This window comes from Condylura cristata, unplaced genomic scaffold, assembly GCF_000260355.1.
Source record: "Condylura cristata isolate star-nosed mole 26May11 unplaced genomic scaffold, ConCri1.0 scaffold00026, whole genome shotgun sequence".
Classification (NCBI taxonomy): domain Eukaryota; kingdom Metazoa; phylum Chordata; class Mammalia; order Eulipotyphla; family Talpidae; genus Condylura; species Condylura cristata.
The window spans coordinates 30769804-30785257 of NW_004567127.1; the positions used below are offsets into that span (position 1 = coordinate 30769804).

Genomic DNA, 15454 nt, shown 5'->3' on the forward strand with positions numbered 1-15454 from the left:
GCCTCAGCATCTCCATCCATCTGACAAGTGGGGAGGTGGTCATCTGTCTGCCCCACTGCCCAGGGCTCCGAGGAGGGTCAAACAAATGGTGCATGGACAGCTCTGTGCAAATAAGGTGACCTTCAGGGGGACATACACGTGAACATGCTCATGCCTGACCGCCTGTTCTCTCCTTGCTAGGACCACTGCTTTTACCACGGGACGGTGAGGAAGGCCCCAAAGTCCAGTGTCACACTCAGCACCTGCCGGGGAATGAGGTAAGAAGCCCTGGAGGTCCTGGGGAATCCGGGTACCCTCCCCAGGAACGGCACGTTCAGGACCAGCAATGCTAGCCATAGGCAATGACCTTGGAAGCGGTCTATTGAGAATATATACAAGCCAGCTCTGAAACAAGCTAAGCTTGGGAAGGACCAGGAAAACCCCACATGACCCACTAATTCCTGGGGACAACTCGCTGTTTTGTTATTAGTTAGGTTTGGTGAAGTCAACAGATCAGGAGACAACTTCCATTGAAAAGAAAGTGTTATAGTCAAGATCCCAAGGGGGGGGGCACTGCTTGGAATGGGGACACTCAGAGCAGCACAAAGGCCAGGCAGAGGGAGCAGAGGATGTGGGCAAGACCCTTTACTGTGAATTCCACAGGAGGGACCAGGTGCACAGCGGAGACAGATACAGGATTGGTTGTTCTGCATAATTCCAGGGACTCTGGGGCAAAGGGGCTGTCCCAAGTGTCTGGTGCCTGGTGCCAGGGTGAACGGGGCAGGAAGAGAGTGAGTGGCCCAGAGGGCAAGAGCCACTAATGAGAGGGTTGCTCAGTGCCAGTTGTTGTTTGCATGTGTAGGGACTGGCTGAGGCTGCAATAGGGTGGGGTCCTGATGCCAAAGCCACAGAATGCTGAAAATCAAAGATGGGGTTTGTCCACTGGCAGTGGGTGAGCCTGAGCTTCCCCTGTGCTCATTTCTGAAACTACTCAGTAGTGGTGAGACAGGAAGTAGATAACCATTGAAAAGAGAAGCCAAGAAGCGAAAGAAGAAGCAACGATGATTTTAAGAATAGAAAATTAACTGGAAAGGAGGCGTATAACAGAGACAGTGTCCCGACATCCTCTGAGTGTGGCTGCCCAGCTGGTAACCATGGGCCTCAGGGCCCATTGGTAAAATGTGGCCAGGAGGATTCTATGGCAGTGTCCTAAGGGTTGAATGTGTTGGTAGGTAGCTAGGTTAGAACCGGCTGGCACATTATAGCATTTTCTGGACCTTGCTTTCTAGGTGATTCTCAGGGTGGGAACTTGTGTCCCACTGCATCATAATCACCACTTTTCCAGGATCCCCAGGTGATTCATGGGCCCCTCACAGTTTGTACCTGAGAATGTAAATTATTGCTCCAGTATTGGATTCTCTCCTGCAGCCATCCCAGTGCCTTGCATAGGGTAGGATCTGTTTGTGTCTGGGGAAATAATATCAATTATTATGATTATTATTATAGTAGAAGCATTATTATTTTCAAAAATTATGGCATTTATTTAGACTCTTCCCATTCTGTCTTTTTTTTTTTTTTTTTTTGGAAAAAGGTCAAAGATCTAAAAAATTTATGTTCCAGTTGCCTTCACGTGTGTCACTTAGACACAGTACTGACAGGCTCTGTGAGCAAAAGCCCTGATCTGCGGCCAATATGTTAGTGAAGATCCTCCCCCAGGACCAGGTTCATGCCACTGAGGTCCCACCCTTGAAGGCAAACGGAGAACGCATGTCCCCCACTGACTCTCGGAAGGTGATTCCTCTGTATGTCTGTTCTATCAACTGGCTAATTCATTCAATGTTTGTTTCATTCAGCGAATCAGCATGGAGTGCCAGCTGTATCCCTGGGCCCTACACAGGTAGAGGAGAGAGGGCCCTGGGGAGTAATCAGCTGAGCCCACTGTTTCCTCATTTGGAAATGGGAGTGGGCATAGTAGAGACTGTCGGGGCTGTGAGGATGCCTTGGCTCTCTACAAACATATGGGATTGTCATCATCTGATACCACAAAGCCATGCTGGGCTCACTGGGCTCTCATGCACATTCCAGGCCTCTCTGCTGCCGAGTCTTCATGTCTGTTTATACATCGGGTCTTGCCTTCGTAAGGCTTTGTGGTGAGCTGGCCACGGGGAGTTAGGCAGGAAATGAGTTTTGGCTGGGAGGCGACATCATGGCCCCAGATCCCCTGCTCAAGTAGCCTGGCTGAGCCAATGTGTCTCCGGTGGTGTTTCCAGGCTTGGCCACGGCCACCTGCAGCCTCCAAGTAAACAAGTCTTTCCCAAGGAGGAGGAAAGGGGACCTGCAGGTGTGACTTGCTGCTCTGTCTCCTCACCCTCCGCTCAGCTGGAGCAGTGGGAACTCAGCTCAGCTTCTCATGAATCATTCCTGCACACTTGCTGATGGGGAAAACCCAGAGAGCCACCCATGTGTTTCTGTTTTGTCCCATCCCCTGGGCAGGGTTCACCCACCTCTCACCACACACCTTGAGAAACCAGGGGCGTCTGTGGGCCAGATGCGTCTACGAGCTGAATGCGCAGGTAGCGGGCTCAGTTCTGATTCTGGAAGGAGCTGCTGTAGGAGGGGCAGCCGCTAAGCCCCAGTGACCCTTGACCTGCCCAGCAGGCTCATCGAGACAGGCTGCACTGAAAAGTCTCTATAGTGATCGTGCAATTTGCTTGTTCTTTGTGCTTAGGGAGAGAGAAAGGATTTATACCAACCGGGGCTTTGGGCAAATGATGCAGGTACAGGAAATTCAGCTGAGTCTCTAGGAGGTTGCTGTGACCTCTCTTCTCTCCATAGTGGCCCTTTCATGTTGCTTCAACTGGAAATGCATGATGTGGTCAAGGTAAAAATAAAATCCAAACAGGCCCTCCCTGATGGCACAGCGAGTTAAAGCGCAGCACTAAGAAGCTAAAGCTAATTCAGCATGAGTTTATCCCACCCAGAGGTGATCCACATGGCTCAGCAAACCTCCCCTGGCCCGCCCGTTGCTCCCCTCAGCAGTGTACTTCATCAGTCGGCCTGTTTTGCTCCCCATGTTGTCTCTGGTGAATCCTCTCACCTCCCCTGCACCTCTGGCCTGTTCCCCAGTTCTGTATACATAAATGAATAAATCTTTTTAAAAATTATAACTAAACAAGTGAATGAATGAATGAATACATAAATCCAAATAGAACCAAAGGGCTCCATGAAACCTGGGTATGTGTAGCACCCTGTTTCCCAGCATCCACCTTCCTTAGGCAGCCTCGTTCCCAGTTTCTTGTGTAGTATTTTAGAATTATTCTCAGAAAAAAAAGAAGACTATAGAATAGACAGATAGGTATTCGGGTCTTCGTGATCTTATCTAGGCCACTTACTGCTTTAGAGAATTCTGCGGCAGCTCAGGGATGTATCCAGGCCCAGCAGGCCTGTCTCCATTCAGGACCAGCCTCGGAAGGTCTCCGCGACTTCCTTAAGTTCTCTCTCAGGCCCTTGCAGGACAAGTGGCTGAGTCGGCCAGTGTTGCAAGTGTTAACTGTCAGGAGTCCTCTGGACAGCTTCATTCGCAGCAAGCTCTTAACAGCGTGGAATGGGCTGGAGAGCATAAGGGAGAAGGGCACACAGGGCCCAGCCATGCCCTAGCTGAGCTCTGGCTGTGCTAACATTTGGCAAATTAGAAGAGCTGAGGGACAAGCATCCAGGGTGCTCCAGGGAGGGCAGATAGCAGGACATAGGAGTGGTGATGGAGGAGGGCCAGAACCAGATTCTCAGGATCCCCCCACTGTCAGAGCTAGCAGTTCACTGTGCCTCTCCCCGCCACCCCTACTCTGGGAGGGTCACAGCCAGGACCACAGAATCCAGTCACTGGAAGGACTGTCACTGTGTTTCACTGCTGCTGGTCATCCACCTGCTCCCTGGAATGGAATTGCTCGGGGCTTCATGAAAAGGCAGTGTCTGGGTCCCAGGGCGGAGTCTCTGAGGGTTAACAAAGCAGATCTGGAGCAGAATCTAAGTTGCTTGTGTCTGCATTTTACTATACTCTAGAACATTCTAATAGATGCTTCTGGGAGCTCTGACCCACAAGATCTCAGACCCAGAGGTTGGCCATCACTAGTGGAGGCAGAAAGTAGAGAGGTGTAAGGCGTGGAGTCTAGAGCAGGTCAGACCTTATACCTCCAACCCCACATTACCCAGGGGAGCTTGCTGTTTCATCTCTCAGGGGCTCTGTTTCCTTTCCAATAAAATGGGACCCACGAGCGTGCCTTAGTGTTAATGTGGGAGTGAAATATAAATGATGTATAGAAGTACAGGACGTGGCATATAGGTAGGTTAAGAAAAACTGAGAAGTAGGCTGAGTGCCTCCTTAGCCCTGTCTCCTGTTGGGACTGAGGTCTCCAGACAGGCCAGGCGGGTAACTGCAGCCATTTGGTGCCTACCCCTGTGGCCACCTTTAAACTGGAAGCACCTTCCTGACACTCTTTACAGACCCACAGGGACTGAGGCAACTTGAGGGTGTGGGACCTGGACCCAGGCCACACAGGTTCTAATCCTTTGTCTTCCTCTTGTGTCCCGTGAGGCTCGGGGTCTTAACCTCACGGAGCCGTGGTTTTCACCTTTGTGTAGATGACGTGTGAGGATGGTATGAACAATACCAGCCCAGGGCCTCGTCCATAGCAGAACCGCCATTGTTTGTAGCCAGCATAGCTACTGAGTCACCGGGCTCTGTTCTTTTTTGGCTCCAAGCTTGATCAAGCGATGCCCAGTCAACTCTTCTGGAACATTCCACCCCTTGAGTGTTATCACTGCAGCCACAGTCTGAGGCAGCAAAGCCATTAACTGGTTTGTGTCCTGTGTGTTTATAACGTTTATAGCCGTTAGGAGAAACTGAGGTGACAGGAGGGGCCCGGAAGCCGAGAAGAGGAGGTGGCTTGGGAACAGGATGCCTGCAGCTGTGTTGCCCCTGCCCTTTCCTGTCTGGACTTGTGGGTGGATGTGACCCTTGCTCTTTACCCACTCCAAGCCCAGCAATGTGGGGAGCACCTGGGGTGTCTGGCTGTGGGACTGGCCTTAGAACGATTGTGTCAGTGGTGAGGTTGTCGGGCCCCCTGGTACTGGAATGAGATCAGCCCGGGCGTGGATTCCAGGAAGGGCTGCAGCTGATTAGAACTAGAACCAGCCCTCCTGGGAACATCATAGGCTCCTCCTGAAGGGAGAAATCTGGGCTGGCTGCACCAAGGCCCAGGGCCCGAAGTGGATGCTACAGTCTGAAGGCAGAGGTCCTGCTGATTTGAACTGTTGGAGTCAAACTCCAAGGTTAGCATTTGAGCTTTCTGGGTAGGGGAGAGGCCGAGGTTCGGGGCACAAAGTAGTGTTGGCCATTCGGGATTCACTGCTGGTCTTCCTCTGCTATGGTGTCATCACTCTGAGTGACCAGTGACCTGGGCCAGTGCCACAGGTCTGCGCTCTCCTTCCGTAGGTGACTGACCGTGTTGGAGGGCGCGTGGACTCGGTGAGTCCAGCTTCAGCCTCCGGAAGCCCTCTGGACACTCCTGGAGGTGCAGCTGTGCCCTGAGTTGGGCCGGTGAGCTTGTCTGCTGTCCTTGTTGTACGCTGTAGTGTTTCATTCCCAGGTTCTGACTCTGAGCTTCATGAGGGCAGGCACTTTTCTGTCTTGTTCACTACTCCACCCTCAGCAGTGGTCGAGAGTCCCTGGTGATAGCAGGCACTCAGGAAATGTTTGTCACGTGAATGAGAAATGGCTGTGGTTCTTAGCAGAGAATTAGTAAGGATGGGGATTATCTCTGACTTTGTATAGGCTGAGGGAAAGAATGCAAGGAATGAACTCCCACCATTATTCTGTGGTCCATGCTGGCCTCTCTCCAAGAAAAAGGAGCTGCCAAGGTGCTGGCTGGTGGGTGCCACCTCAGAGCTGCCTTGCTGACTGGGGAGGTTGGGGGCTGTGTGCTGCCTTGAGCATCAGCCTCCAAGTTCAAGTATGAGCTGCCTTTCCCCTTCACTGTCTGAGAGTCGTCTTCAGTTGGTGAAATACCATTTATATTACACATGGGGAGAAGGAGGCTTGGAGTGATTTAAGAGGTTTGTTGAAGAGTATTTGACTGTTGAATGTGGGCGCCAGGACCGGAAGCTCACCCCCAAACTGGTGCTCTTTCTCCCACCACATATATCTTCGAGTCTGAAAAGTTTCCACATGTGATTTGTCAACCATCACGTTAGGGTTTGGGAAGTTTTTTAGAATCTGGGTCCCACCATCCTTATAAGTATTGTAAACAGTTGAGCCATTTTTAGAAAAGAGTGGACTGGGCCTCATTTAGAAAAACTGCTGGACTTCTCTGTGCTAACCTTCGGTATCCTAAAGCTGAGCACTGCCTCCTAAGGATATGCACTTTTCTGGGGAGAGAGTCTGAGTCAGCACCAGTTTCTCACAGAAACACCCACGACCCCCTCCTAAGGTTCAGAACCGACGATCAAAACCAGCTGTGTCACTTGACTTAGGGAACTCTGAGGCACAAGCAAGACTCTTCCCAGACTATCATCTTTGACCAGAGTTCTGTTTCTTCTGTCAACAGAGGGCTGATCATGATAAGCAGTAACCTCAGCTATATCATCGAGCCCCTCCCGGGCAGCGAGGACCACCACCTCATTTACAGATCTGAACATCTCCATCTGCCTCCGGGGAAATGTGGGTTCCAGCACACCAATCCCACTGCCAGGGATGGGGTCCTTCAGCTTGCCAGCGAGACCAAGCATCGGCCTCGCAGGGTGAGTCTCAGCACAGGTAGCCACCAGGGGATGGGCCCCTACTCCCCGCTCCTCCGGAATCCTTCCTTTGCATCTGGGGGCGTTTCTAAGTGGAAGGGAGCAGGTCAGAAGGATGTAGCCACTTTTCTTCTAAATCATAACTGAACACGAGACCACCTGCTTTGATAACATAACTGCTTTGGGAAGAAACATTACATGCTAAAGTACTCTGAGATGCTGATTTTAGAAACTGTCAGGAGAGAATATATGCCTCTCCTATTGGAACCCCGCTTTCCACACACAGGGTATGCTTGTCTTTGTGTCCCGAAATTAGAGGGGTATGGTGGAAATGTTTGGGGAACCTCGTTCCAGCCGCATATTGTTCCCTGTTCTGCCTGTGCTCATAGCCCTGCTCATGACTTTGGAGAAGGGAGCTAAAGTAACCAGGGTGATGGGCAGAGAGGCCCAGGGGAGGTGCTCACCCTGGCACCCTGGCCAGCTCAGGGCTCAGGGACAGAACTAGAGTGGTGGCCCACAGCTCACCATACGGTGCCATTCCTTAGCAGTTTTTCTAAGTGAGACCTGTCCACTCTTTCTAGAATCCTGATCTGCCTCTATCTCTTTCTTAGATGAAAAGGGAAGATTTACACTCGATGAGGTTCGTGGAGCTTTACCTTGTGGCTGACTACGCAGAGGTAAGGGTGGCTGTGAGTGTTGGTGTCTATTCCAGGCCTCCAGCCTCCTGGGGGAAATGCCGGTTCAGGCATGACATGACTGACCTTCCATCAGTGGGGTCTTTTTCTGCTTGTGTAAATGTAGGTGGAGAGGGGTGGGACAAGGAAAATCTATTCTAGCTCAATACATTATCAGATGGAAAATCAGGACAATGAGTATTAGTCTGGTTCAGTATTTCTTAGCCTGGTTCGGAAGACCTTTAGGTGTGGTATATATTTCAAGGAGTCCATGAATTCTCTAAGGAAAAAAAAATTTTTTTAAATAGATTTATTTATTTGTGCATACAAAACTGGGGTACAGGCCCAGAGGTGCAGGGGTGGTGAGAGGATTCATCAGAGACAGAGTGGGGAGCAGAACAGGCAGATTGATGAAGTACATTGCTGAGGGGAGCAGCGGGCGGGTCAAGAGAGGTCTGCCATGCCATGTGGGTCACCTCCGGGGCGGGGCAGAAGTGGCTTTAGCTTCTGAGTGCTATGCTTTAACCCGCTGCACCAGTAGGGAGGGCCCGAAGAGAAAATTTTTTTAAAAGGTTCTTTGCAAATACAGCAGGTGTCTTCTCATTCATCAGATGGAATATAATTTTCATGCCCATCCTTAGAATCACGATGCCTCGTGAGGCTCCTAAACGTGGCTCCAGAGCAACAGCATCAGTAGCTCCTGGGAATTTGTAGAAATGCTGATTCTACAAATTCTGTGGCCACACCCAAGCCCTACTGAACCCCAAACTGTGGGACTGGGGTCCAAAGATCCATATTTTAAAATGCTCTCTGGGGGATCCTGATATGCAGATAGTTTTGAGAGCAACTGAACTAACGAAATAGCTAGTTAGCCTTTGCCTCCATATTTCTTAAATCAGACAGGCTCAGAGGGCCTTGGCTTCTAAGATTTGGTGAGCACTCCCCTCTTGCACTTTTTGATTTCATTTACTCATCCACGATTTCTTGATTTTCTGTCACTGCATCCATGCAGTGCTTGGCACTGAGATTTAGCTCTGGGTAAGACAGCCCCACCGGCACCCCGGAGCCGACATTAACTGCACAAAACTCCATGGGTCCAGGCAGGTTTACTGCTCAGATGTACCAGGGCCTGGAGGCAGATCGTGGGGACTGCAGCGTGGCTTTAGGATTGGGGACAGTGTCTTTGAGCCATGATGTTCACCCATTTTTGTCCAGATTGGCCATATTTGGCTTTTTCTTTCCACGTTACACAGAGACTCAGCACGGAGCTGAGCACATCTCCTGGGCGTGGAAGGTGAAGTGGGCTGCATACTGGCAATGCGCTAACACTGCCCACTGGCCTGGGGCCCCCTTAGGACAGGACTCACCACAGCTCAGTTTCATTGGAGGTTCAGTGACCAGCTCTCCCAGAGGCCTCATTTGCCACATCTCTCTGCTCTCCCAGGCCTCTGTCCACAAGCAGGGGCCCTGGAGGCATTGCGGGGTGGTGGGTGCAGCTCTAGAGATGAAGAGCAGGAAGAGATGCCTGAGTGTTAGCTGCAGGAGGCAGTGGCCCTCCAGCTGACTTCAAGGACAAGGCGTTGCTAGCTGGACCGAGAAGTGGAAGTGAAGGGCACTTCAGGCCGAGGGAACGTTATGTTCACTTTGAGGAGAGTTTTGCTTTTTAATTGAGGTCAATGTTGGTTTTTCAAGCACGCTTTTTTTTCTTTTTCTTTTGTTTTCCTTTCCAAAGACTGGTTTGTTGCGGGGGAGGGGAAAGGGAATGGAGGAGTGAGGTTGGGAGGAAAATCCAAGCTGAGTTAGAAACTGAGGGCCCAGGGCTTTGGGAGAAGGTAACATTACAGCCTCTGCCCAAAAGACTGCCTAAAGAGGGGGTGCTGGGAGGAAGCTGGGGCTGCCCACTCCAGGACAGTTTTGCTTTTAAGCTTTGTAGCCTCGATCTACCATCAGTGTCCTGGGGTCATTCTTTTTTCAACAGATTGCTTTGTTGGGACTAAAGCTCCTGGGACCCTACTAATTAAGTATATAGAAACCTGGTTACCTTACTGCAAATTGGGGTACTACTCCCTTCAGGCTTGCAACCCCCCAGCAGAATCTTGAGGCCTGGATTTAAACTCATTGGTGTAAGTCTGGAAACTGGAAAAGGAGACGGGGAGAGAAATTGAGCCTCCTCAGCCTCTGAGCCCACGGTCAGAGAAAGCTCCCTAGAGGATATGGTGCCCCCAAGGACCGTGGTATCATCTAAAGTTGCTCCCTGTTATGGGTTTGAGGCGGGGGAGTGATTTACGGTGGGTGGGGCGCAGGTGGGGAGGGTGGACAGATAAGCAGGAGGATGGGGAGGGACAGTCCTCATTTTTCAAGGGCTCTGCTGAAGGCTGAGAATGATTCATGATTCCTGGGAGGGGAAGGAGGGACTGTAACCTCAGAGGATGGGCCCCTCCCTGACTCTCCCATCCCATCCTCCATGGGCTGCGTCCTCTGCAGGACAATATCTTCCTGACAATTAATTAATCTAAGAGAGTGTACAGACTGGGGGGTGAGGAGGCTGGGGGACGCCTTGTCTGATTTATACCCTGGGTGAGACAGGACAGGCGGCTCATCTGGGCTCTCATGTGGATGGCGTTGCTCTCTGCAGGATTGTTAGAAAATGTGACAGGGCTTTGTGGCAAGTTGCAGGAGGGACCAGGAAAACTGTTGAAGGGGCATGCAGGTGAGATGTGGAAGGCCAGGAGATGCACCACATGCTTCCTGTGACAACTGGGAAGTAGAAAGCTGAAGCTGTGCTGCACATCAGAGGAGCCCAGGGGAGACAATAGAGCCAATATGGCTCCGGAGCCTGATATGACCCCTGCCTGGCCTGTACAGAAAGTTTCCAGCTCTTGTGTCAGACTTCTCATGAGAACATGCTGTCTTTAAAGGTGTTGGTATTATCAACAGCCTTTTGAAGATGGAATTAAGATATTTGAAAGATCACTCAATCTGAAGTTCCAGCGGTCACTCAATGCCACACCTCTTTCTGTGGTGAGGCCTGTTTAGAGAAGGGGTGGCTCCATAAAGAACCATTTCAGGATTACAGCAGGGGAGGGTCAAAGTCACAGCACCTCACATTCACTAACCCTGTAGAAAGTGTGGTGACAGGGAGATGACCTGGAGAGTGGCTGTCCAGGAAGCCCCGGGAAGTCCAAAAGCAGTGGAGGGGGGCAGTGGTGACTTTCTCCCTTGTGCCAGGGCTTGAGCACACCCACTCCCCAACGAATATCCTAGTGGCTGCTATTTTTATCTCTCACCTGGATATTCTCATGGGGTGGAGGGAGACATAAAGGTTTAGAATTGAAGTTACCCATGTGCTGTGTGCTCAGGGTAAATCAAAGAGGCATCAGTTTTGGTGGCACCGTGGCAAGCACAGGCATGCCCCCACGGGTGGATTTCAGGTGAAGTGGTGGCAGGTTTTATCTTTCCATGATGAAGCTGTCCTCCATCACTGTAGCTGAAGGGAGTGAAGCATGCGAGGCAGCCAGACAGACCTGGCCACCTATCCTGGTTCCCTGGCAGACATTGCTAATTGAGCACAGCACTCTCTTCTGCTGAGCCTCATGAGCTGGCTTCATCCTCCCCCGCAACCCCTCTCCCCCACCCCCCGGCCCAGCTCTTCTCCCTGAAAGACATGGCCTGTCCATCTGGCTGGTCCTTGTCACCAGCACCCCATCTATGCCCATCTCTCAGATGCTCATCACTGTTGTTTCCGTGCTGTGTTCTCAGCCTTTTTTCTGTTGTAGCTGCCTTACAAGTCAGAATCAACTCCTATTGTGATTCTGGTCCTCTCTCTGCTTTTTTTGACATCTGCAGGAACTCACCCTTCCGGGTGCCTGCCTTCCACACAACAGGGGCTTAGTGACAGTTACCCAGAGTTGAACGATCCATGGACGGATGGCATGAGAAAGTGGTTCATGCTGCAGTGGCCAGGATTGATGGGGCCCTCTTCTGAGTTCCAGTGGGAGTTTGCAGGAGGCCCTATCAATTTCAGAGAGGCTAGAGGCAGACAGTTCAATGCACTACATAATGATAGCTTGTCCACATGTGCCCAGCACACGGCCAGTGGTTGGGGATAGCAGGATGGGTGTGACCCAGAATCTGTGCTCCCTGAGATGACACTGTGCTGATGAAGGTGGCACCATTAGCTTGCTATATAAAATGCATGCTTGTAGAAGGCAGAGGTGGTGAAGACAGGAGGAATGGGCTCTGGGGCCTCACCTCAGTCCTCTTGTCCCATTTAGTTTCAGAAGAATCGACGAGACCAGGACGCCACCAGACACAAGCTCATGGAGATCGCCAATTACGTTGATAAGGTGAGACCAGGTGTGTACTTGTGGGAAGGTGCAGGCACCTTGTGGCGTGCAGGGAAGGAGAGCACAGGGCCCCAAACGCTCCATCTTCCTTGGCCGCCCCGCTGAGAGGTGACAGCAATGCACTGAGGCAAAACCCAGCCCTAAGCTGGGTGACCTGGGGCAAGTAAGTGTCCTTTGGGTTGTAATTTTGCTTTTAAATTTACAAATAGAGAGGTTCACCTCAATCAGCTCTGTTTTCCTTTGGCTTTTCATCAGCCAGTTTCTGGTTATTTTTACTTTCTTGGTGGAATTTTTTGAAATGAAATCTCAATCCAACATCTGCTCTGAGAGTCAGATGAAAACAGATTAAGCTGAAGCGCAGGGATGGGGACACTGGCTGCTGTCCTCTGCCCCCTCCTGCACCCTGCCGTGGCAGACCTGGAAGAGCCACTGGAAGAGGTTCCTTCTGAGTATAAAGACAGGGGTTCTCTGCCCTGGGGGAGAACTGAGGTTGGCAGCACCACAGGAGTGGACAGCCCCTACAGCTGAGAGGTGGGTTGTTTGGGGCCAGCCTATACCCTCACCCTCTGAGGAAGGCTGCGTGGTGGTGACCTTTCATGGGTCAGGCCCTTTTACACTGTGTTCTTAGAAAACACTCAAATTCCCGAATTTTATTTGAATAGGCTACAGAGGGACTTGGAACTATTCTGTTTATCTGAGAAGAGGTAGGATGCAGTAGAGTAAGTAGCTCGGAATAACAACACCCCTTCCTTGTCTTTTTTTTTTTTTTTTTTAAGACTTATTTAAAAAAAAATCTGCCCCAGAGGTGCAGGGGCAGTGAGAGACTTCACCAGAGACAGAGTGGGGAGCAGAACTGGCCAACTGACTGAATTACACTGCTGAGGGAGCAGCGGGTGGGCCAAGAGAGGTCTGCTGCGCCATGTGGGTCACCTCCAGGGCCAGGGATCGAGCTCGCACTGAAGCAGCTGTGGCCAGCTTGCAGTGCTGTGTCCCAGCCTGTTGTGCCACCAGAGAGGGCCCCCTTGTCTTTTCATTGCCATGGCATTTAGCTTTTTAACTGGCTGGTTGTATATTGTTTCAAAAAGTAGATTTTGTTATTTATCTGTTTGCTTGTTTATTTATGTTTAATAGAAGAAAAGACCAAATTGAATTACATAGATATGAAAATGGATATAACTAAGTCTGTTTTTGTCTTTGTTTCTTCCCCTTTTGGGGGGTGAGGTAACACTGGATTACAACACCGTATAGGATGTCAGGGTGCAGATTCATACCACTTTAAATGTTACCATAACATGCCCACCACCAGCACACCCATGACCCTCCACCACAGCTCATGGGGCCGCTCCTCCCTTCACCCCCACTTCCCTCTCAAACGGTAGATTTTAGTGTGGTTAAGGATCTTATAACTTTTTTTAAAAAGATTTATTTATTTATTCATACAGAACTGGGGTACAAGCCAGAGATGCGGAGGGTGAGAGGATTCACCAGCAACAGAGCGGGGAGCAGAACAGGCAGATCGATGAAGTACATTGCTGAGGGGAGCAGCGGGCGGGTCAGGAGAGGTCTGCCACGCCATGTGGGTCACCTCCGGGGCAGGTGGGAATCGAACTCATGCGGAAGTGGCTTTAGCTTCTTACTGCTGTGCTTTAACCCGCTGCGCCACCAGGGAGGGCCCAGGATCTTATAACTTTTATTACACATTTTCAGGTTACTCAAAACTCCTGCAGCTAAACTCTGGTCCTTCTAGGGTGCCCTGCACCCAGTTCTAAGGAGCAAATCTCTTTTCTTCCCCTAAACATTAGCGATAAAGAAAATTCAATTTTGGGGAGGGGGGAGATTACGAGTAAATTTGGCTGTGTTTTGTAGTTATCAGGTACAAGGGTCTATACCCCACGTTTTTGTCCCAGTGGCTTTGGCAATGCCGCTTGGGGACAGATGGCAGGAGAAAGTCAAATGCTGGCACTTGCGAGAAGGAAAGGCTCCAGGGATGCAATCCAGGCATCCATGCTCCACGCTCTCTCAACAATAACATCCGAATGATTCTACAACCCAAACACTCAACATCTGGGAAAACAAGAAAAGCTCATTTCCCTGGAGGCCTTGAGCGGGGTAGAGGGGGCAGGAGGTGACTTGCTCTTACCACGTGACATCCATTGTTCTGGAGGCCTGGCAGGTGGAAAACTTGGCTGGGTCTCCCCACCCTGACCCCTCCACTGTCCGGGTGCCAGAACTAAGGGTGCTGATGAAAAGCCAAAGGAAAAGAGAGGTGGCAGCAAACACTGGTCCTCAGGAGGAACCCTGCCTGCTGGCTTGGGGGGTCTGTAAAGAAATGTGTTGGCTGGTGTGGGTCGCCCCTGGCTGGGCCAGGGGAAGGCAGCGCCTCTTGGGAGGCTGGCTGACCCAGCTGTTTGAAATGAACTATTGTTGAACTAAAACTAAATTGCTGAATCATGACCCTGGCCCAAAATGCTTTTTCTTAACTGTGCAAAATGCCAAGTTTAAGTCTTTACAAAATTCTCTAGTGAGGCGAGTTCAAATGGGGACCTATCCCCTCATATATTCTGTAATAATTGACCTGGCACCAAACAGGAAAATTAGAATTTCCCATGAAATCCACTGATATTTCCCTGCATCTGAAGCTGTCTCCCCACAAGTTCCTGGGAGCAAGTTGACTGGATGTATAATGTGTCAACCCTCCGGAGCTAAGCAGTGTGGGGCGTGGATTCTCCTCCTGAGCCAGGCTACTTAGCTCTGTCTGCCTTCCTGTCACCTGGGCATTTTGGGACACATGGACCCTTTTCCCTTGTTCCACAGGAATGCCTTGTTCACTTCGGGATGCTAGTTTGTGTCCATGTTGGTTTCCTTCCTCTCAGCCCAGTCACCCTGCTCTGCCCAGGGAGGCTGTGCATCCCTCTCAGGACACCCGCTCTGAAAGTGGAACTAGGAGCCCAGCTGTCCCATCCCCCAGGGAACTTATGCTCCGGAAGGGAAGTCTGGTTTTGGCTCTGAGCACTGAGGTGCAGAGGGGACTAGGATTTCTGCAGCGGGGTGATGGGTGACGCTGTGTGGATGTCTGCAGTGGGGTGATGGGTGATGCTGTGCCTTTTCTGTGTGCCTTTGCAGTTTTACCGGTCCTTGAAAATCCGGATTGCCCTGGTGGGCTTGGAAGTGTGGACACATGGAAACATGTGTGAAGTTTCTGAGAACCCCTATTCCACCCTCTGGTCGTTTCTTCACTGGAGGCGCAAGCTGCTTGCCCAGAAGAAGCATGACAATGCACAGTTAATTACGTGAGTGGCCTTGCTACCTGGCAGCCTTGGCCGTCCGTCCCCTCCCTGGGTGCCGTGTCAGGCCATCTCTGCCTCTCTTCCAGTGGCGTGTGTTGGTTGTGCTAGGGCGTCCAAACGATAATCACATATTTCTCAGCACATACTGGGAAACGTGGAAAAGTCTGGATCATAACAGCACACAGAAATGACTACAATATCGATGAGAAAGTCAGACTCAGCTGTCCGGCTGAGCGTCCGGCACAACTGGCTGTGTGCTTGGGAAGGGCTGTGGTCACAGGCCGCTGGGAGACAGCCTTTCTAGGGGCTTGTCTGGACCTGGCTCTTTTGCTACACGTGCCAGTATCCCTCACAGGCAGGCTTCAGGGAGGGGTCC

General features: G+C 51.0%; 1 protein-coding gene across 3 annotated transcripts in view; it reads left to right on the top strand.

Moving 5' to 3' along the window:
* The window catches only part of ADAM19 (ADAM metallopeptidase domain 19), an 82675-nt gene that overhangs the window by 44743 nt on the left and 22478 nt on the right, over window positions 1–15454 (top strand). For all 3 annotated transcript variants that reach the window (XM_012730120.1, XM_004689533.2, XM_012730121.1), the window contains 5 exons: window positions 181–257; window positions 6582–6774; window positions 7383–7448; window positions 11720–11791; window positions 14915–15081. In XM_012730120.1, the coding sequence (XP_012585574.1) occupies window positions 181–257; window positions 6582–6774; window positions 7383–7448; window positions 11720–11791; window positions 14915–15081 (575 nt within the window). The remainder of the gene's footprint in view (window positions 1–180; window positions 258–6581; window positions 6775–7382; window positions 7449–11719; window positions 11792–14914; window positions 15082–15454) is intronic.